The sequence below is a fragment of the Chaetodon trifascialis genome, chromosome 9, assembly GCF_039877785.1.
Source record: "Chaetodon trifascialis isolate fChaTrf1 chromosome 9, fChaTrf1.hap1, whole genome shotgun sequence".
In the NCBI taxonomy this organism is placed as follows: domain Eukaryota; kingdom Metazoa; phylum Chordata; class Actinopteri; order Chaetodontiformes; family Chaetodontidae; genus Chaetodon; species Chaetodon trifascialis.
The window spans coordinates 10486440-10510245 of record NC_092064.1 but is presented as its reverse complement, the minus strand read 5'-3'; the positions used below and the strand labels follow the sequence as shown (position 1 = coordinate 10510245).

Genomic DNA, 23806 nt, shown 5'->3' with positions numbered 1-23806 from the left:
CATTAGACGCCCTGAGCACCTGCCGTGCAACACGTTCTCATCAAAGTGACCCACAAAGCCTTCCTGCCAGAAAGCCTTTCTTAAACATGGTTGATGCTGTGAAACGGTCACAGTTTAATGAGGTTTTCACATCAAAACTGATCAGAAAAAGATTGATCGCCGTTGGTTTCACTCTTGGTTTCTCATAGGACAGAAACTCTGGTCTCCTGGGTGGAAGTCATGTGTTTGTGTGACCCGTCCCTTCGCCCCGCCTTCCTCCATTTGCAGACTTTTATACTGTGTCAGCCTTTTCTGAGCATCTGATATTGACACTGATGGGTTCACATTAGAGTTAGCTCAAAGCCTGGTATGTCTCATACAGACAAGAGAGACGTGACAAAGTGTCAGCATTTGACGTTTTGGGAATGAGTTCAGGCTGACATATAAGATGTTAATTGGTGAGCTTTAGGTTTGGTTCAGACTACACAATTTTTTTTGTCTTTTACGATGGTCACTGTGTCAGATCTAATGATCACAGCACCATCAACTCGTGCTGTGTTTTGTTCGGGTGACTGGTGGCTCTGGTCTTGTGTAAAATGTCTGCAGAAGCACTATGACATGTCGTGGAAGACATCACACTAGACGTGTCAAGACCAAAAAATTCTTTGCATCGGGGCGTTGTGAAGTTGGTGAGCATGTCACACTACACGGGTACAGACGCCTGATTGCCATTCACAACCGGCCACAACGCTAGGAATTGGTTGGCCACAACAAAATCGTCTGAACCAGGCATTAGAGGTGCAGATAAAAGGATATTGTTACCTTTGGCCAGAGTCAGGTTAGCTGTTCCCCATGCTCCAGGTCTTTGTGCTAAGCTAAGCTAACTGGCTGCTTGTTCCGGCAACAGATATTGATCTTTTCATCAAACTCTCAGCAAAAGAGGGAATAAGCCTATTTCCCAAAAAGTCAAACTAATTGCTGATGCAGGATGAGTCAACGGTTTTGACACAGGATTTAATAAGCTGGAAGGAGCCGCAGTCATGTACAACAGTACCTGGTCTTGGCAAAACGAGGTGTGATCCATAAATGGCACCTGGTGCTGGCATTTTCTAATAATATCAAAAAGATCTCCCCTCATGCATGCTGGGATAAACCCCAGCCCCCACGACCATGAACAGGATAAGCAGTCTAGAAAATGGAGGTAGACGGAGGGATGGAAACACATCCTCTGCCTCTTCCCTAACTTCCCTCCATTTCTTCAGTCTCAGATGTTTTATATGAGTGGACAGGTGCAGGCCTGTGTTTCACTACACAGCTGTTCCTGATTCAGTTATGTCAAATCAGTGGTTTTCCAAGAAGGGATGGAAAACTACATGATGAGGTTTGGGTTCAGGCTCAGTTGAGCCTCTCATGCAAAAAAGAAGTTCATCTTGTTTTTAAAAACCTCAGTGTGATCAAATATTCATTACGAAATAAAAAGTGAGCAACATTTAAGTTTTGTTAAAATTAAAGCAAAAACTATCCAAAGCTATGAAAAGTTTAACACTCACAATCTGCTTCATCAGGACTGTGTGGGTGTAATTTGATCAGATTTGACTGAAAATTCTGGCAACTGATGGAGACAAGCCCACATTTTGATGATGACTCATTACACTTTGATTGAAATGTTGCTAAACTCTGATTTGTTCCTGGAAATGTGTCACGTTGCTGATTTCCAGTAGAGGCACACCCACTTTACACCAGTCAGAAAAGCACAAACAAAAACAGACATGCAGAAACATTAGATCAGCAAGAAGCTGATTGATTACATGGGTTCTTGAAGGACGTAGAAGAGGTCACATTGTAAGGAAGTGTTGATGGGAGATGAAGTCACATGCATGCCAACCATTTATCCTTTACGTTACTGTGTTGCACTTTGATCTTGTCTCATTTCTGAATGCTACAGTCACATTTTTCTTGCCACTGTATCGTCACATTCATCATTTGGTAATAACAGTAATTGTAATGTGATTTGCAGGTTTATGTTGTGTAAATTCTGTAGTTTCTCCCTGATGTGTACAGTTCCAGCTGTTGTGTTGTGAGCTGGATGTCTGGGTTGTCTGTGTCACTGCCTATCTGGAGACCAGACACCAATAGCCTTGCTGATGGATCATTCATCAGTCCACTACTGGACGCTCTGGGGGCAAGAAAGCCGTTCGTAATAGCTGCCTGGGCTGTCGTGCTGTGTGCGCGTGTGTGTTTGTGCGTGTGTGTGTTTGTGTGGCCCTTGAAAATGCCCTGCTCTCCTCTGCACCACCGTTCTGCTCTGAATCTCACAGGACTGTTCACTGGTCATGCTTGTACTTCTTCACACGTAACACACATACACACACGCACAGACACGCACACACACACACACGCACACGCGCACACGCACACACGCACACACACACACGCGCACACACACGCACGCACGCACACACGCGCACACACACACACGCACACACACACACACACACACACACACACACACACACCCACACACACACACACACACACACACACACACACACACACACACACACACACACACTCCCAAAGACAGCTTTATCACTTTTTCCTCTTTAGTTTATCACCCTTATTCCACACAGCTGGGGCCCAGGGGAAGTAAGCTGCATTTTGTGTGTGTGTGTGTGTGTGTGTGTGTGTGTGTGTGTGTGTGTGTGTGTGTGTGTGTGTGTGTGTGTGTGTGTGCATGTATGTGCAATGACTGGCACCTATAGTGCAGCCCAACTTGCCCTGCAGCATTGTGTGTGCGCGTCTGTGTTTAATCCAATTATCACTCAAGGCCATCTAGGCTCTCAGTGAACATTTGAACTTACTGTCATCAAATAACCTCTGTGAAAGTTCAGCTGTGCAGATCTGGTCTCTGTCCTTTCTGCAACGACCATAACAAACACTGTTCCTATGCAGCATTAGAGGTCTGCGCTGATTCGTCTCTCATGTCCCCTGCATAGTCTAAATGTCCTCTGCACACATAAGTGTTCAGCTGGAGAGGAAAGTTACTGCCATAATACAAGGGAGAGCCATCCAATTCAAGTTCTGCAATATTAATGAGTCTCAACACTTGAGGCATTCAAGCTTAAATTAAAGTAATAACACAACAATTTCATAGAAATTGCCTTTGCTACAGTCTATTTCCCATTGAAATAGGACAGCTGTGATCAGTCTCTGTTGAAATGAAAGCTTTAACAGTTATTGCTTTAAACACCAGGTGGCTGGTGCGCGTTGCTTTTTTCAGCACTGATAAAAAAGACAAGAAGGGTAGTTAGGACGAACAAGGACAGTGAACACGGCGGATGAGACAAAGACCAGTAGAGCTTTTCAATCCGTTGAAGTGGAGCAAAAAATGTAACCAAATTCCCAGGAAATCAGAAAGATGAAAATGCAAATCATTTAACAGTGGGTGGTGCTGATTTTCTGGTCAGATGCCTGAGAAGGTGCAGAAGAAGATAAATGCAATTAAATGACATCATTAAAAGAGTGCCAGCTTTTTTTTCTTTTTTTTTTTCTTTCCAGTATTTCCACTCTGAGTGTATAGAAATAGGTGGATGGAAACCTGCTTATTGGCTCAGTTTTATTCATTGTCCTAGTGAGCACCGGAGCTGGCTCACCCAGATGGAGTGTAGTCCTGGACAATGCTATTGTTTACATTTGTGGCTTTCCTGCTATGACGTGTGAAGACGTTACATGGCTGACATTGTATGGTTGTCAGCTGATCTCTGGCAAGTGCGGTTAAAAATACACCACGACAATGACCTTTCACACTAAAGGGTTCGACCGTGCTTAAAACAATCTAGACTGTCATCCAGCCTCATCTAAAGACAGGTGTGTTTATACCTGTTCTGAGTGGCCACACTCAGAGGTGGTGGTGAAACATACTGCCTCCTTATATATTTGGCCTTTTGTCCAACTGCGACATGAAGTGACCTGTCAGTGTTGGAGAGTTTCAGAAATTGTTGAATGCAGTTCCCCCGCAGACAAATTGACAAGCTCTTCATTTGAAGCATGCTGAGCCTTGATAATGATAGCTATATGCATTTCAGTGGACTGCCACTTTAATGCAGCTTTTAATTCAGCTTTTGCTTGATTTTGCTGTTTGAAAGGCCTTATGCATGCAGCATTTTTTGTTCCAGCGTCAGTACAGTTTGAAACAGCTAAACAACAGCTGAGTTTTAATGAGTTCATATTCTGTCACCTAACCTCACCCTTTAAGGTTGTGCCTGTATGTGTGTTTGTGTGTGTGTGCGCACACTGACCGTCACACAGCACACTTTCTGTCCCTCTTCTTGTCTGTCCCATCCTCTCCTCCTTCTCCATCTGTCGCCTCTTGACAAACACATGGTGTCTTGTTTGCCCGACTCAGCAAGGCCCCAGGCTTCGTATGCTACATATATTCACACTCACACACAAACACACACACACACACACACACACACACACACACACACACACACACACACACACGCGCCTCCATCTCTCATGCATTGTTGTCTGTAGGATAACAGGACTCAGTGATGTAGAGGGTATGAAGGGGTTTACAATAGTTCAGGCAATGAGACAGACGGATGCATCATTGGACAGAGGATTAAAAAGCAAGGGAAGCAAAGGAAGACAATAATACAATGCCCATCCTCAGTAATAGTACTGCAATCCATTCACTTGAGGCTTTTATCTGGTTCGTCCTGTGTGTCCTGAAAGTCTGCCAGTGTTAGCTTTGTGTGGAGGAGGGTAAGACACGGAGAGCAGAGGAGAAGAGCGAACTGACATAAATACTGTTAATTATAGGCAGAGAGAAACAGAAACACAGGCGGAGGCAGAGGGATCAACAGACAGATGAGTGAATAGTTTTATATTGTTAATTATTGTGCATGCAGGCAGACAGGCCAAGACTTGGCACCAGCTCACGATGAAGGCCATATTTCAGTGCCAGTCTACTGCCTGTCACAGGGAGTCAAGTGACACGCAGATCTCTGGGATTACAATTATTTATTACAGGGCTGCACATGCTAGAGAAAATACCACACTTAGCACCTCCAGCAATGCAGTACTGCTCACTGTTGGTTCACCCCTTTGGAAATATCAGAGGTCCGTCTTTCTTCTGGATTGAGAGATTTGACGAGTGTTCTTCTCAAAGTAATATTAAAACCTGTTCTTGCTTTGATAAATTAGTGCTACATTAAGTCTGTAGTAGAGTATCAGATGAAGCTAAAGTTGTCCCATCCAAAATTTATTCTGTTTCCTGTTGACCTGAGGGTCTGCCATAAGCCCCATGATGGTGGAAAGAAGTAACTCAGTTTCCAGTAAACCTTTGCAGACTACTTCTGCAGCACAATCCACTTCTCTACTGTACACCCAAATGCTTAATATGTTGCAGCAACAAGGGTGATAATGTGACATGGAAGCTGAAACAGTTGCACGAAGTTTAAACCTGTATTGTTTTTTGGGGGGGCCTCATGAGAGCAATGGGACAAGCTGTAAACACAATATCAGCTTATAAAATTGATGTGGCGTAACACATCTCGCAGTTACGGAGCATCACTATCAATTTGGGGTTGTTTCTGGCCACCATTCATCCTCCTTTTAGCTCCGTTTTGGCCTCCACCAGCTCTAGTTGCTAGCCTTGCCTCTCTGCAGTGATGTGCTGAGCAGGTACAGTGGGTTTATTAGAACTTTGTCACTGAAACCAGCTGCCTGCTGCATGTGGATGTGATGTTGATGAGACAGTAATGAGACTGTAAATTTGCAGGCTCTAAATTATGAGCTAAAAGACAGTAAAATACTTAGTAGAGCGGGTGGAAAATGCAGAGACGGGTGATAATTCTCTGTGGGGTTTGACACTATGAGCAACAGCTTCACATGACACTGAGTGATTGAATGATTTGTTGATTGAAAAATATTGATTACTGCAGCTTTAAATTCACTTAATCTGTTCTTATGGCCTGTGTGCTGAACTGACTGTTTCATGCATTCAGTGTTAACATTGCCAAACATGATGTGGTCATGTAAGGTAATAGTGGTGATAACATGATCTGCTGCACTCACACACACGCTCACACATTCACATGCCATGGTCAGTTTGTGACACTCTAATTGCAGTTGTTGCGGTAATGTGGGCTTGTGTGACATGTTGATGTGCTCATCGTGTAGTATAGTCATCAGTCTGTCACATGGACTCTGTTGGTCGTAACACTCGTGACATCTTTTCATCCCAGTAACACCCTGCCTGCATCATGCACGCTTGATTGATGCTTGAAACCTCCTATAGAGCTGTGTTTATGTACCTGTGCCCCATAGGTTTGGTTAAATCCTGACATTGCAGTGATTTTAAAAGAAATAACACTTCATTAGGAAAAAACCTTTGAAAGAGACATGGAGGGAGAAACTACAGTAACCTTGTGTAAACTGATATACAGTTAAGTGACCGGGTTACCAGAAGGCTCACCATATTGCACATTACATGTCACTGCTTTTATCTTGAGTGGTGTTTTCATTTTCATTTCCAGTGGTACGATGAAATTTAAGACCTTTCAGAGTCGCCAGTTACCATAGCCAAAATCTGACTTCCTGTTCATGTTTTTTACACATGCGCCTACACAAACTTGCTAAAACCTTGTCTATCCTGCAGTGTACTGATTTTATGACTAGAGCAGAAATAGAGCTAAGTTGCCTTGCTGAGTCGTCTCTCAGGTTTTCCAAACCCAATGAACAAAATCATCTGTATTTGAAGAGAAATCCACTGATCCCAGGTGTTGTCACTTGCAAAAGCACATTTGAACATATCACATTACAGCATAAATTACTTGCTCGACTACTTTCCCTATGTAAATATACTGTAGGTATATGTGCTCGTAGAACATTGACATTCATACAAACGTTAATTTTAGACTATTCATGTAAATGAAATACTGAGGATTTGAGTACTACATGAGGCAAGATGAGGTTACAATTACTGTGTAAAATATACACAATGATTTATATTGACTTACTGTAGTGTACCTATATTTGTCTGAATGCTCATGTGCTGTCGGTGGTATGTTAACACCAGTGCTAAGGTGGAGCTAATTGCCTGTTTCACACAGATCTGTTTTGTGTCCCAAAAGGGTTTAAGGTCATTTAAAAGGGTTTGTCATCCTTTGCTGCCAGTTGTGGTTGTGTGTACACTGTTCTCCACTCCAACTCATTGTTTCCCATGTCACATAATATGATGTACAGTCTTGTATGTGGGTACATGTTTGTCTGTGTCAGTTGGATGTGTGGGTGTGACTATGTTACTTTATGTGTACATTACTTATATAAGAGCTATTTCCCTGCCTCAGTACAGCGTTGGAGAGATAACTCACTTTTGTTGCCTGAGAGGAACAGACAGCATGCTGCAGTAGACTTATCTTAAAGTAATAATCCACCACCTTCTGCGGTTTGTTTGCTGATCTGTCGCTGATATGGCGCAACAGTGATTCATGAAGCTTTTATGTTTTAAAATCAGCTGTCAAGTTAGCCTGGGAAAATCTTCTATCACACTGCTGTTGATCCATTTTATGTTGCCAGCAGAGGAAATGGGTAGTTAGCATGGGAGACTACAGCTGCCACGGCTGGACAGACGTCTAAGAGCGCCATGCAGAGACACTCAAATCTTATTAACAGAAAACCAAGACGAAAGACACGGCTTGATTGGGAAAAGGAAGGCGAGTGTGCCGAAAAGACAAACGATGTGTCCGTTTGAACATCAACTTTGCTGTCTCCTCTTTTGCATTATCAGGGGAAGTCGATAGGGAGTGCTTTTATTGTTGTTGCATTTATGTTGGCTAGTGTGCACAGATGTAGATCTTACCCGAGGTATTGCAAAAATCAAAAAACAAAACCATGGTGGGGAAAAGGCTTGGTCAAGCAACATAAGACAATAACTTGGCTTGTAGATTGAAGAACAGACGTGATATTGGGAATGGGCGCGTATGTAAAAACCATGAATCCAGAGTAAAGAACGGAAATTTCATTCAAAAGCAATGTAAGTGAATTACTACATTAAGTCATATTCTATACTTTTATAGACATATTTTTGTTCCTATGGGAGATTAATCTAAGCCACAAATATATACTGTAATTTGAAAAAACAGGGCATTTATTGAGGACTATTTTCAGCAGTGGATTAATACACATTTGGTGCTCTAGTGTGTATTTGGGGCAGCAGGTCGGTGTGTGCGTGATTGAGACAAAATAAACTACAGTATGTGTGTTGGTAATGAGGAAACATGTCACCCAGTGCGACAGTGTGGCTCAGCATTGTGTTTTAAATGGGCACAAAAACTGGGCCCAGAGGAATCAACCGCTAATGCTACACGGACGTTGGGGATTTGTATCGATTTGTATTGATATCACCAGACTAACCATTTAATTTTGTTTTTTTTTTTACCCCTCCTCTTCTCTGTAAATGTACTAATGTTTGCTTTCTACGGCGTATGTGACCGTTCGGTATTCCACACTGCTGCTATAAAGCTGATTTTAGCTGAATAAGCAAATCCACCTGACTGCACGCACACACTCTAGAGTGGGAAATTATACTGAATGAGACATGAGTGGAACAGAAGGAGGAACTGTTAATGATTATATAACTGACTGTGTTGAGTGTTTTATGGATTTCTGTTCATGGTAAATCACTTGAAACAACCCTCACTTTAGGTTTGGGTGTGCGCAGTAGTTTTGAATGTACCTGCTCATGTGTGACTATGCTTGTGTGTATGCATACATAAACATGTCATTGTATCGGTAGTGCATCTATAGTTCCCTGGAAAAATGGGCCTCGATCCAAATAATGAAGGGTGGAAAGGATCAGCTTGTACTGTACAGGGGAGGAGAGTACACAAAGAGGAGAGATATAAAAGAAATGTGAGGCTAAATGGCAGATAGGCGTGGATGGGAGGATCAGACTGATGCAGGTTATCAGTCACGTCTTACTGATTATAGTCAAATGTTGATTACTCTCCTCTAAAATCCACTGGCTGTGCAGATTAGTGAGGAGTTTGTTCTGTTCTGTTTTTGAGCAGTGTTATTTAACATCAAGATGTGACACATTATGTTGGTAGGTCAAAATTTTCGCTCCTGTATATTCTGAGGAACAACATTTTGGAATTGCATTTTGTAATCTGGTGTAGTTTACTTTGTAAAAAAAACTGTGAAAGCCAAAGTAAAGGCAGCGTCACTCCCAGGTTCTTTATGACATTAGCAGTTAAAAGCTAGACAAAATGAGGATTTGAAGGATAAACATACAACTGGATCTTGTTACAGAGACGATCGCTGAAGTGAATCTTAGACTTCAACCCCTCAACTTAAAGTGAAACCAGTTCAATTTCAGAATAATAGAAATTTCTCTAAAGCGACACCTATACCAACACACAAAGGGAGGAATTCCTCTCACCAGCTGGTACTGGCACGACAAACAGAGCCTCAGTACATGAATAAGCACATTTTAAGTAACCTGTTAAATATTGGATCCGAAACACAGTGGAGCACACAAATGAACAAAGCACAGAGTAAATTATGTTTAGAAAGCAATCAGAGCAGGTAAAAAGGAAAGCCTTGGGTACACACTCAGTGCACACAGTCACCTAGAAATGCAGCTACATCAGAACGTGTTCTGTCTGAAATACAAGTGAATTTTCCCCTCACATTGTGATGTACTCGTTTCCAAAGCACACCGGCAGAGAACATGAGGCTATGACCTGTTGAGAGATAGGGAGAAGTGACATTTCCTTTTATTTATGGTCACGGCTCATCGTTTGATTTGTATGACAACATGACATTTCAGAGTTAATCTCTTATTTATGGCATGTTTGCCATTTCCATTTGAACCTCATTGTTTTCCTCATAAACACTGCACACGTCTTCCTGCCTGGATCAGTAACGGTCCCTGCATGGTGGGGCTGGATATGTGGTGGTTCACATCTGCAGAGAGTCCCACGCACACACACTCACGCATCCAGACACACATGATATGAACTGAAAAGAGGTTTCGTACGAGGGTCACACTGAGTTGTCTTTGTATTTTCAGGCCAGTAGAGAACATGTTGGACTGGAAAAAAGGGGCTGAATTGGAGAGGCTGGTGGGAAGAGGTGGGGAGCGTGTGTGTGTGTGTGTGTGTGTGTGTGTGTGTGTGTGTGTGTGTGTGTGTGTGTGTGTGTGTGTGTGTGTGTGTGTCAGGGGATGGAATAGTTACTAGGCAGCAGTTGTGAAGGTCATTTTCTCCAGCGGGCTTGCAGTTGGGTCAAACATTTTGTGTGCATTTGTGCCTGCAAAAACATGGCGACTTGTCTTATTTCTTGGACTTCCACATTGAATTTGTGTTTACTATAATAAGCATTTCAGAGCTGAGCATGACATTTGTGCCTGTCCTGTAATAGAATGAGCTGCAAAGAGGAGTGACGTTGGTGGACTGGCATCTGTTTGTTTGGGAGACACTTGAGAAGCTGTGAAGTGACAGGAAAGGCTGCTTGGCACCACTGAGACACACAGAAGTGTGTGTGTGTGCGTGCGTGGGTGGGTGGGTGTGTACTTGTACTACATAGGACTGGAACATGTTTTTAGCCAACAGAATGAGGACATTTTTTGAAAGTGTGGACTTTTTGACTGGTTCTCACAGCTTGAAAGGGCTGTTTTGAGGGTTCGGTTAGAGGTTTAAGTTAGAGTCAGGGAAGGGTGGGGTCAGGCGTTTAGTCGTGATGGTTAAAGTTAGGGTAAGGGGCTTGGGAATACATTATGTCAATGAGGGTCTTCACAGGGATAGAAGTACAAGGTAGTGTTTGTGCCCGGAATATAAAAGAAGCACGAAAGAACAGTTGCTTAAGTAGACAGAATATGAAAGATCCAAATAATTAAAAAAATAAGGTTTTTGGCTCCTTGTAAAAATAGTCTGGAATGGAGGGAGGACTCATGACCTCAGTGTATCTGAAACCTTAGCCTCGGCCTAGCAGGAAACATGTAACATACCATTAGTTAAAAAATGTGATCAATGAGTTTGTACTATAAAAGACTGCATTAACACTGAGTCTTGTTTTCTGTACCCCCACCCACTGGTTCACAATGTTAAGCTACATCATATCTGCTCTGAATGTTTATTCAAGCTCAGGGGCGTACTGGAACACTGCAGTGTGTCACACAGGTACAATGTGACACCTGAGAGTGTGTGTGTGTTAGTCCGTGTATGGGGGGGGGGTGAAAAAGAGTGAGCACTGTTTGTGTGTGTAAGTGAACACATACAGGTGTTTCATTTCCCCCCTTGATGACGCACAATGTAACCCTAGTGAAATGGCGTCACTGCAAGTGTGTGCATGTATATGTTTTTTTTTCAGAGACCATCTCTAGAGGACATTTGACAGCCCAGTGTGTTTGTTTGCCTCCATACAGAAGCGGTTAGCTGTATTTGTTTTGGGTTTTTTTTGGAGCGAGGGAGCCACGATCGCTGATTGTATCAATCAAAAATCACAAACTGCAGGTTTTGGAAGCGAATTCCACAAAGGCCAGTGACCAAAAATCCTGCCGACTGTTTTCTCAGATCAGTGTCAAGGGGACGCAGCCTTGGGGGTCCTTCGGGCAGATCCTCTGGCAGCTGTCCGGTTGCTATGGCGCTGATCACACAGAGGAAGAGCAATGCATGAGGAGAGAAATGGGACCTTGCATTTAATTGCTGTGTTTGCTGCTGCTGGTTTCCCGGCTTAATCTATTCCCTGGCTGCTGTCGCACAATCACTGAAGCATCTCATCTACTCAGATGTCTTTGTCTCTTGTCTTGAACGATGCATTTCTCTAATTATCCTGTGCACAAGGAGTCTGAGACACTCCATTTCAGCTATCATACAACATTAACCCCTTTGTTATTGTCACCACTCTTACCCAGGCGAGCTGTAACAGATGTGCAGCGTGATTCACTGTGCGTTTTCCTGCTGCATCAGGCTTTTATGCTGCTTGATTTAGTTTTATATCTGTGTCCTTGTCTGTCTGCAGAGTTTTATCTTTGCTGCCCAAGACAATCTCATAATTCACATGGCTATTTTTACCTGGAAATGAAAGTTTATGTTTTATGCTGGCGATGTGTCACAGCCCAACCTTTTCCAACATGAGCTCATAAGAGACGTCAGGAAATCGATGCAGAAAAGCCCGACTGTGAAGCTGTTTAATGAGACGGATGAAAGGTAACTAAACAGAGCCTCATTACACTTCTAATAGTGCGCCAAGGTATGACAGTTTCTAGTCTAAAAAAATACAATGAGTGAAAATACTGTTTGTGTTTAACTGAAAACATATATCTGTTGAAAACTATAAAGGGCTATGTATGTCTCTAATGTTGCATTCATGTTTAAAGGTATATTTTATAGGGATTGTAAACACAACACTCAAACTTGGACCTTTCTGTCCAAGTGCACAGCTTGGACAGAAAGGTGTACACTGCAAGCTACTATTGTAGAAATGTTGTATTTGCATGTGTAGTGCTTATAGTATGGCACCTGGCCGCTAACATTTTATAAAGTTCCCCTCTCATCTGCATGCTTTTATTGGCTGGGGCCTCCACACCCACTGCCCAAAGGTTGTAGCCCCAAAACTTCCCTTCTAGGGGGTCATAAGTGATGAATGAGAGGGATTGCTTTTGTGCATCCATACATTGTACATACATTATATAATTAAGGACTGATTCAACATTTGGGGAAAAGAAATTAAATGAATTAGATGAGAGATGAGCACTCTGATGTCTGTAGCTGTTAGCTTAGCATAAAGATGGCCTGGCTCTGTCCAAAGGTGAACATATTCGCCAGTGGGCACCTCTCGAGCTCACTAATTAATATGTTATATCTTGATTATTTAATCCGAACAAACACCGAAATTTAAAAACAAGGTTGTGAAAAAGAGGTTGCCAGGCAACCAGTAGGGGCTCCTGCTTCCAGTCTTTATGCTACGTGACTTCAGCTGGCTGTGACTTCATATTCAACAGGACAGACATGAGAGTGGCATCAATCTCATCATTTAACTCTTGGGCACTCTAGATAATAAGCATATTTCCCAGAATGTCGAACTCTTCTCTGCAGAAAAATCAAATAAGGCTCAAAATGCTACTAGAATTAATGCAACTAGTCAGTCAATTAACCATTGATTTCCTCAGTCAGTCAGTGAGATTGTTAGCTCAGTAGCAGAGGGGAAGAAGAACAGGTGGCCCACGATGGGAACAAAACACTTTAGATCAATATATTCTTGGAAGATGACGACTTTAGTTGTTTACTGGAGTGTAACTGAAGAGGAAACAGGCTCTGGTTGGAATTGAAGACAAACACAAAAACAGTAGACAGCGTATGAGAAAAACAAGGCATGCAGACAGTTTATTAGTAGGAGGAATACAAAATGTGGCTCAACGGGATCAAAGGAGGCAAAGAACAAGAAATGCAGTATGAAAAAATTTGCTGCGCATTTCCGTGTGTACCAGACAGAGCATGTAAAATGTGTTAAAATTGTAATTTTTTTCGTGTGCTTTGACTTAATCTCCTCTCATTTTGGGAGGTTACATTTCAATTCCAATGTCCTTGGCAACAGCACAGCAGCCACTAGTCTGATAAGCCTGTTTGAATTGAGATTTCACACAGAGGGACAGTGTGCGTGTCTGCTTGCGTGTGTGTGTGTGTGTGCGTGCACGTGCATGTGTGTATGATGAGATGGGATGGTGTGGGTGTACATACATGTGCCTAGAAATGAAATCAAAAAATCAAGCCTGGATAGAACAAGGTCAGGGAGATTAATATAAAATTATTAACAAGGTAGAAACAAGGGCAGGGAGAGATAGAGGGAGGCATACAGTAGAGGAGGAGGAGGAGGAGGTTCTTGCACAAGCTCCAGCCTATCAGACAGAGGAGGGCGGGGCTCAGCAGTCAGGAAGGAGGTAGCAGAGCAGCAGCAGACACAGAGGGAGAAGAGGCAGAGCATGTTAGAATAGGAGGGAGAGGTGGGAAGGTAGAGGTAGGTAGACAGAGATGCAGCACCACAGTGTGTGTGTCTTCAAGGCTGTCAGTAGTGCAACTCTTCATCTTCTCATCAGGGAGTGTGATATGTTATGGAGCTACGGTGCACAGATTCTCTGCCGAAGCAGGGAATGCAGATAGAAGTTCACCTTGAGCTGGAGTCCAACAGTACCACTCTGGACCGCTGGGATTACAATGAATGCGACTTGATCCCAAAAACAACGGAGATTTAATTGGACCTGACAACCTGCCAAACCAGAGGCAGCTCCAGAACCTTTAACTTTTGGATAATAGTCAGATTCATACCAGAAAGTCTCACAGCTCGAAATTGCCATTCCAGGGCCAGGGATCAAACAGGTACTTTATTTTGGCAGGAACTTGCCAGCTGTCTCCAAACCTGACAGCACACAGAACCAATATTGTGACACCCACCACTCACGCTGGAACCCCGCAAAGCCACGGCCAAGCAGGTCCTGCAGCCCAGGGACCCTGGCGCCGGCCTGACCTTGGACAGGCTGTCACCTGAACCCCTGCTGGCACCAGCAGAAACGTCCGGCATGTCTCAGACAGGAGGACGGTTCCACAACAAAAAGGCTGGCATTCGTGCCGCCGTGATCCTGATCGGACTCCTGCACAAGTCTCGCAAAGCCAAGGAGAAGGAACGAGAGAGAGAGGAGAGCGAAGGGTGGGTGAAGTTTGTCCGCTCGTCTCATCCGATGAGACAGGCATGCTGGGTAGATAATGTATGACTTAGGGACAAGCAGAGAATCTGCAGTGCAGTGTTGAGCTGGGATTGTGAAGAAAACTTTATTAGCTTGTAATGTCTTTGTTATTCCAGAGGCAGGGGGCTCTTTGCCCTCAGTGAGCGGTTCAGTGAGTTTGCATCTGCAGTTTTATAATAGGTCCTTTTTTATCAATGTGCTTGTCTGTGTGAGTGTGTTTCTCTCGCTGACTGCACTTGTGCGTGAATCTCGGTCAGTGGAAATCACAGGCGGGAGAGAGAGATAAAGCTACTGAGGATTATGGGAGAATAGTATTGTACTCTAAGTGCTTTTGAAGAGCAAATGAGAGAATGGAGAAAAGAAGCGGAGCTGTGGTGTGGAGAGAGTCGGTTTCTGAGCACGCAAGAATCAAAGGACACTTGTTGATGCGTGTAAGGCTGATAAAAAATAAGTTTCACTCCTTTGGCACCAGGGTGGTGTGAACACTCGTGGGTTTGTAGGTTGGTGAACCGGCTGAGAGTTCAGTAGCTGAGCTGCAAACTACAGTAAAAAAAGAATACTGTACCAAGCTTTATTGCCCACGAGCCTGCCATAAATCACAGCTGTAAATTCCGATACTTAAGCAGGTTTTTAAACACGTTTGTTATGGACTATGAAGGCCACAATGGGGCAACAAAAACCGATGTTCCTATTTACAAGTCAAACACCTGAGGACTGTATATGTGAAGGACCTTCAGACAGATCATGGATTGAATGGCAGATTGAGCCTGAAGAAGAGTGCTGACGTCTTCCCATTTGCCGCTCCGGATGCACCTGTAAGGGGACTTTCCCTGCATGCTGTGTTGCATCCAGATCATCTTACCGCTAATAGTACCTTAGATGAGTGCAGTCCCTGAGAATATCCCACCTGGTAACAAACAGTGAATGAGGTTGGCTGGGTCGAGACTGCCTACACCCCCTCACTCAACACTTCCACTAACCTCCCCCTCTGTACCTGTTTTGGCTGAACTGAGCTAACATTAGCAGCGCTGCACATACATTTAAGAAGGTTGCAGACTGAGTTTGACTATTAAGCGTTATTGTGATAAAGGATATATAGAGAGTGGTCTGGATGAGGTGTGTGTGTGTGTGTGTGTGTGTGTGTGTGTGTGTGTGTGTGTGTGTGTGTGTGTGTGTGTGTGTGTGTGTGTGTGTGTGTACATCTGATATCTAACACTGAATGCACTTTGCTACTCTGTTCTGATGGCCTGGACGAAAATAGGCTACATGGAAATAGACTGTAACTCACTTTGCAAATGTTGATAAGTTTATCTGACCGATGGGTGTTTTGTGTGTGTGTGTGTGTGTGTGCGTGGCTGTTTAATTTAGTTTCAGATAGTGTAAAATTAACCCTTGGAGGCGAAGGTTGGATTAGCAACTGCGCAAATCAGCCAACTGCCCCAGACCTACTGGGGCCCCTTCTGGTGTCAGTTTGAGCCACAGGGCCAGCTGTGGCTAAGGTGATTTGATCGATTATAATATAGTTTATGTGTACATTATGCACTCATAACAATTATCAATAGAAATAATGAAGACTTGTAATATTACCTAATCCTGAAGTCTTGGTTTGTATAAGGAACCAAATCCTCATGATTTCAGTTGATAGTACGCTTACATTGCATATATTCCCAAATAAATTTGTCTTTAATTAAATTAACATAAATTAGCAGACAAATATCAGACCTGTAGCCTGGTGGTTTTCCAGCATATAATAACTTTCTGTGGCTCTGGGCAAAATATTGACAAGGAGAGGGTACATGCATATTGAGAAAGAGATGGAAAGGGTGGTCAGTGCGGCCAGAACAGTTCGTTTTCGCCCCAGGGCCCTCTAGTGGATTAATTTTGTTGTGCCTGGAGGCTATCATCGTCTGTAAATGCAACAGTACTGCTTTGTCACACACATATACATGAACAGCCATACAAATCTAAGTTTTTTTGACAGGAGAACTTTTTTGCGTGTTTTTCACATGCTTGCTAAGTGATTTGTGATTGGGATTCTGCACCTTATTGCCTCATGTCAGATGATAGTAACACAACAGATAACAGGCTGTGTCAAATAATGATCCCTGTGCAATTGCTTCACAATTTTAAGCTGTCTTTTTCCGAGTGTAGTTGTTAAGTCCATGATTGCGCTCTTTTCAGACTTTTACCACTATTTCTCTCAGCTACAGGCCATCCATTGTGGCAGGGTATTTCGTGCCTTTGAAGCAGCTTTATTCTACCAACGAATTCAAGGAAAAGTGAATTATAGCCCTATTGTTGCTATTAGAGGAGAGCATTTGTAACTACATAGCAGAAGGAAAGACTTTGCAATTTCACACCAGAGAATTTAGATAATGTGATTTTCCCTCTTTGTCCACATTTTTCGCCCACAGACAAATGCAGGCAACACACAAGTACACATGCAAACATATAGGCATGCAGTCTTGCTCCTTGCCTTTGTGTTCCTCTCAATCTTTATCTCTATGCTGATGGAGACATAATATATATTTGCACTCATTAAGTTGAACAGCATGAGGTCTTCTGCTTCTGTCTGCATATGTATATTAGCCCTCCATACATTAATGTCCTCTGCAGCTCATTTATCTCCAGCTGCCAACCTGTTTTGTCTGTGTGTGTGTGTGTGTGTGTGTGTGTGTGTGTGTGTGTGTGTTCGTGTGTGTGTAGTGTGTGTGTAGTGTATGAGATGTTTGTTCCATTGTGTGTGTGGCTACATGAGTTGTGTTTACACTTACACAGCAAGTGTCTTTGTGGTTATAGTGACGGTTTGTGGTGCTGGGGTGAAATTTGTGGGTTAGAGAGAAAGACAGAGAGACAGACAGAGGACAGTGAGTGTTGTGTGTGTTGTGGGGACATAAATCTGGATACAGTCACACTGTCTGGACTCGCCTTCCTTATGGGGTCAAAATGTCCCACAATGTGAATCACGTAAAACGTAGGAATAAGAAATGTGTGTGTGTGTGTGTGTGTGTGTGTGTGTGTGTTTAACAGGAGGAAAGCAAGAGGCAGACTCATTTATGATGCTGGAGTGTTTGTTTGAGACCTAATCTATAATCACAGCATGGAGCTTCCTGTTCACGCATTGTGTTGTCTCCCTCGAAGACTAAAAGCTTTTAATATCACACACACACACACACACACACACACACACACACACACACACACACACACACACACACACACACACACACACACACACACACACACACACATTGACAAAACATGCATCTGTTTTGCAAATTGTTTCATTTGCATTTTTTATGACCATAGTGGCCCAGTGTTACAATGTCTCCTGTTGATTGTGTTGAGTTGGGCAGTAATGGCACAGGTAAAGGCATGACCTTTCCTGTAAATTAGAGGTTTGAGGTTCACAGACACACTGCATTCAGTGATTCACTGTATTAAACTGATTCCCTGACAAGCAAGGGGAGGAAAATGTCCAAGTGCAGAGATGAACTGCTAACCTCATCTGTAAATTAAGCCACAGTACGTATGGCTCTTTATGACTACACAGGTCAAGCAAATGGCTGATGATGAAAGCCTCGGTCATTTCTCATTTCTCTTTGCTACATGAAAAGGTTGTTACAGGTGCATTAACAGCATATGAACGTATAAATTGGTACTGTGCTGTTTTCATTCAATATCCCATAAATAAATTTACAAGGGTACATATTGTACTTTAGTGCTGTTCTTTTCTGTTTCTCCTAATGCCTTAACAATATAAAGGCTGAGTTTATGGTGAGTTATGAGGACTTTTCATCCACAATTCAAATCATTCTGTTAATTGTGGATGCCCCTTTAAAATAAAAAAAAAAGCAATCCTCTGAGTGAGTCAACCTGACTCATCCCAGTAAATTCAGTGAACCTCTTTTTGTGCTTCTTTATTAGCATTTCGTTAGCATTTGTGCTTGGGTCTTTTTCTTTTAAGAAAAAAAAATCAAGGCAATCCTTGAAAGGGAAAACCTGCTGAATTCCCGCCTGTTTGATGCTTCATGGACCGTCCACTTCAGTATCAAAAAGCAAGGACTTCCAGATCTCATGAAGAGCTTTGATTTTAACATAACAGACTGGATTTTGAATATATTTATCTATATTGCTTGAAAGGTCAGCTGAGAAGATTGAATCACTCTTAAATCTGACCAATAAAAATGAGATTACTGCAATCAACCTGGTAATTTAGTTTGAAAAAATCCTCAAAACCTGACTCAGCTTTTTGCATCAACAAACAGGATATAAAATGTTAATTAGTTACCAGCTTTGCTGTTTCCTCCTGTTTCAAGTCTTTATGCTAAGCTAAGCTAACTATCTGCTTTGTATTTCATGTACAGACACAAGACTGATATTGATCCTGTCATATAACTCTCAGTAAGACCACACCACCTCCAAACCACAAACTTATTTAAATGGACATGAACATTACAATCAGGTCAGATCTTCTTCAGGTCAATAGGCTGATAGGCTAAACAATTACCAATTCAATAACTACACAATAAAAGCTCCATCAAAATCCCTATTTGAACTTTTTCTTTAATCAACAGGTTTCAGTGACATTGGACACTTTCCTCTAAGTCAAGTCCTTCTGTAGATCCCCACAAGGTCTTCCTCACCCTCTATATTATATTTAAGAGCAACTGTCAAAATAAATGGCGAGTGCAGACACATAATAAAAAGTACCGATGATTTGGTTGTTAGTCAGCCTACACAGATGGGATGGAATAAGATCACCGACCTGTGGAGGAGGACTTTGTGTCATGATGTGACAAGCCCTTCATCTTGCTAAATGTAGCAAAAGCTAAGGACACAAGCATTGATTTCAGATAGCTGTCCTCTGCTGCTACAATGACTTATTAAAGGGAGGGAAAATGAGGGAACATGAAAAATATTTTGGCACAGTTCTTGACAAGAGGCAGTGTTTTAAAATCAATTGAGATCATCAAAAAGTGAAACATTTTTTTCATCCTGAGGAAAATTTTCTTCCCTGGATGACTGTTTTGTAGGCTTATGGCAACATCTTTGTCTTTATTTACTGTTGTCTGACTTGGACATCTCTACACATCCAGAAAGAACAAGCTTGTTAATGTGACAAGAGACAATTGTTAGGGTGAGTCAGACCCGGCTCAGGGACATTTACAGCAAGCACTTCCATAGGCTGTCCTGCAGAGACAGTTCGAGCTGTTGCCTTCAGGTCACTGCTACAGAGTGCCTGCTAGGAGGAAGAAAAACCCCAGTGTTGTCCTTGTAAGGATGACTGTTGATATTGTGAACCTGGAAAACTGTATGCACATTAATATTGATAATAGGCGACATCTTTCCCTCTGTTTGTATGGTGATATTGCATTTTCCACATACATAATGTCATATTTGTTTTCTTTGCACTTTATGACGCCTCCAATCTGATATGATCTTAGTTTTCTTTCTGTTTTTAATCATTTCTTATGGCCTTACACTTTTGTGCCATTGTCCCAGTTGCCTAATTAGTTTTGTTTTGGTGTTTTAAACCCCTTCTGCATGCCACATTTCCCTTTGGAGTAGACAGATTGATTTGGTTTGACAGTTAAACAAGTATTTCCACAGTTGCAGTCCCTTAAGAGCAAATCTCAGTGGTCTTGTCTGTGTTTGAGGGGCCTTGTTATAGAGATGTTCTGAAGAAATGTTACACACAAACTGAGTGCTGTCTACCTTTGAAGAGCATGCTACACATTTCTATAGTTTTAATTTCTTTAATTTTATAATTTTAGCACGTACAGGAATGATGAAGCTTGTGGTTCTTAAAGCAGCTCAGGATTAGATCCTCTCATGTACCATCCAGTCAGGTCACAAACCCATGAACACAGCACAGAGCATCTCTGTAGTTGTACTTTGGTTGTGTGACTGCACATTGATTAAGTCTCATTTGATAACAAATTTGCAAAGTAAAACTGACTAACTCAAAAACCGAATGAACAGCTGGTGGAACTGTGGGTGTGATTTACAGTTTGCTTCTGTTGCCACCCTCGAAAAGCTTTCTGCTCTCGCTCAGTGGCACATTTAACACTTGAAGTTCTCAAACATTTTTCAAAAGACTCGGCTTTGATTTCAATAAAGCAGGCTTTTCATTTATAGTCAGCGATCTCTAATTCTGCTGTCTGAAATCACAACTCTAATTAGTGGATTCCATTAGCTGTTGCTAATTAGCTAATTAAGCTAACATTAGCTCCATGACTTGGTTGAAAATGTGGTCTATGACTCTTTTCCAGCTGACCCATTTTAAAACGAGACCTGGGGTCTTATTTGATGGCTACATGCATGATATTGGGTGCTTTTCATTCGGTAAATTGGTCTCCTCGTCTCCTCCACTCGCTTCCTCTCCTTGCGTCTTAGTTCTGCCCAGCGAGGACATGAAAGAGGGATGCGAGGAAGAGACGTGAGGAGATGAAACTCCGAAATGAAAAATCCTCGCTTCACAGTGTCAGTCCAAAGTGACGTCAATTACTGATGACATTTACCTGCTCCCGCCATGATTCAAACATGTGCCACATATGACACGCCCCTTAAATAATAAAAGACTTCCGCGTAGGCTACACCGGTGTATCCTCACTCTGATCTCCTTCAGTAGCCTCCTCTCTCCTCGCTCCTCGTCTCCTTCAGGTGCATTTAAGCAATCGGAAGATCCTTCATCATGGCGGATGGTAAACGACTTCCGGGTCGACGAAGGAGAGAGGAGACGAGGAGGCGCAATTCAAAGTAATGAAAAGCACCCATTGTGCTAAGTCACAGAGGCTAAAGCTGCAGGTCAGGCAAAAAGTCATCCACACCATTTGATGATGTGGAGGTGATTATTACAGTTTCGCCCTAGTTAGCCCGAGTAGGAGTCTGATCTTACATTTTTTTCTTATTCTATTCTGACATAAACTCAAACTGTAATTTTTATGGTTACAAGAGAAAAGGCTTTTAGTATCTCTAATTTGGCTATGTCTGTTTTAAGCAATTATTTTACTTATTTTTTTCCTTGAAGGTATTGATAAGATCATTTTAAAATATAATACTCACTGTCTGCCAACCCTACTGTTGTGATCTGTATCTGTTTTTATCTTGATATGCACATGTGGCCAATAAACCACTTTAATTTGAAGGGTGCTGCATATGATTTGCCTTCTCCAATACCACTGGCACCCAATACAATCTGATTATTCCTAAAGCATCTATGAATGTGAAGAATTATTGTGGCAATAACATTGGAGCATCCCTTTGTTGCATAAATAGGGTAAGCCTATATATAAAGAGAGAGGGAGAGGGAGACTTGTGCATCACACATAAAGCCCAACAGCACCGTTTTTTTCCATATTTCCCTGGGTATAGCTAGAAAACAAATAGCAATCAATGTGAATTAGAGAAAATAGGCTCATTTCCATCAGCCCAACCAGAGGGTTTTCTTAACGTATCTGAATCAATCCAGCGATCATCTGACTTAGATGCTTATACTGTGTGGAGCCTGTATTTGTCTGCATAGATTAAATCCTCTTTTATTACACCATTAACAGAAAGTGAAATGGGAGGTATTTTTGCATTTAGTCAGCTCATTAATATCTGGCTAAAGCGCATGTTTTGCATCTTACATCAGAGTAGGGCTGGGCGATATGGCTGAAAACTGTATCACGATATAAGTGTTTTATATCAGTCAATATCGATAATCATTGATATTTTTTAAAATAAGGACCAGATGTAAATGTAAACATTTTTTTTTAAATTTAACCTTCCTCTGATTATAATCCCCTCAGCTATCGAGGTAGAAAGGAAAGGAAATGTCAACACAACCATGGAAAACACTCAAATCATAAATGTAAATAAAAGTGTAAAAATGTAAACAGAGAAACCTGAGAACTTTTTTTCTGCAGGTTTAGTGCAGAAAGTTCACAAGCTGATTCACCCTCTGGTGAATAAATTGTTTTCAGATATGTGCAGTGTTTTGTAAACATAGCAGAAACTGAGGTAGACTTGACATCTGTAACATACAAACAAACAAACATGATAGACAGCACAGTAACACTGACTGAACTATAAAACCAGCCTAGACATATGAACAACTTTAGTCACTCTTCTTACTCTAAACATATATGAACTATTCAATTATATTTTTATAGCAAGTGTGTTAACAAACAAACAAACAAACAAACAAACAAACAAACAAACAAACAAACAAACACATGTAAGAGATGTTTGTAACCTGGCTTCTCCTCAGTGCTCAGTGAAGCATGTCTTTAGCTATATGATATGCCGCTGCCTCCGTTACGTCTTTGTGCCTTTTAGGTAATTTGTCATCAGGCACTGAAGCAGATACCTCTGCATGGTGGTCAGCTGCTTGTGCGTTGGTGCTGCGGTTGGTGGACGTTGGCGAATACGGCTGCGCTCCAAAGAGTGAGCGCGGCTAAGGTGGTTAAACAAGTTTGTGGTATTTACCGGTCTTGGTGGGGACGACAGTCTTGCATAAGTTACAGACCACATTGGTCTGACTACAGTCCGACTTATACAATCCAAAAAACTCCATACTGGCGAGCTGACTTTGCCTGTTTTATCGACAATTTCTTTGCTCGCTGCAGCGCTTTCCTCACTCACTCTCACTCTCACTCCTCACGAAGCATCAAAGCATCAGAGTTTTGTCCATTCTTTACACTTTGCTCTTGTTTTTCTGGTTTTGCAAAGGTTAATAGAAAACTGTACTAATTTACAGTACTAATTTATACGTTCTTCAAACTCTTTGAATGTAAAGTATCACTCTTGTACAGCCCCATGCAGACACTTCAGCATGTGGACAGACCTACAGTGTCTGGTTGGGGTGACTGGACTGTCTCTATAGGATATTTGTTTTATTGTTGTGGAAATTCAAAGCATTTCCTCGTCAGACGGAGCTGATGTTTCAAAGCGCAGTCTTTCATGTTCCTTCTCTTGACCACCTTACACAATTTTTCCTTGTCTTGTAGTCCCTTCCCTCCTCTCGCTGTCGTACCCTCCTCCTCCCACCGTTTGACACAACCGCTTTTTATTCACTGACTCACTCAT

The 23806-nt window shown here is 42.2% G+C and overlaps 2 protein-coding genes across 9 annotated transcripts in view; one reads left to right on the top strand and one right to left on the bottom strand.

The window, feature by feature from the left end:
• samsn1a (SAM domain, SH3 domain and nuclear localisation signals 1a) overlaps positions 1-23806 on the bottom strand; it is a 279152-nt gene that overhangs the window by 152088 nt on the left and 103258 nt on the right. The window lies entirely within an intron of this gene.
• Positions 1-23806, top strand: part of rap1gap2a (RAP1 GTPase activating protein 2a) — a 79088-nt gene that overhangs the window by 26535 nt on the left and 28747 nt on the right. For 2 of the 8 annotated variants that reach the window (XM_070970791.1, XM_070970790.1), the window contains exon 1: positions 13951-14694. The exons of 4 other annotated variants lie outside the window; for them this stretch is intronic. In XM_070970791.1, the coding sequence (XP_070826892.1) occupies positions 14567-14694 (128 nt within the window). In that variant the 5' untranslated portion in view covers positions 13951-14566. Of the gene's footprint in view, positions 1-13950; positions 14695-23806 lie in introns of those variants that run through there. 2 more of the 8 variants (XM_070970793.1, XM_070970792.1) reach the window with 1 other exon arrangement.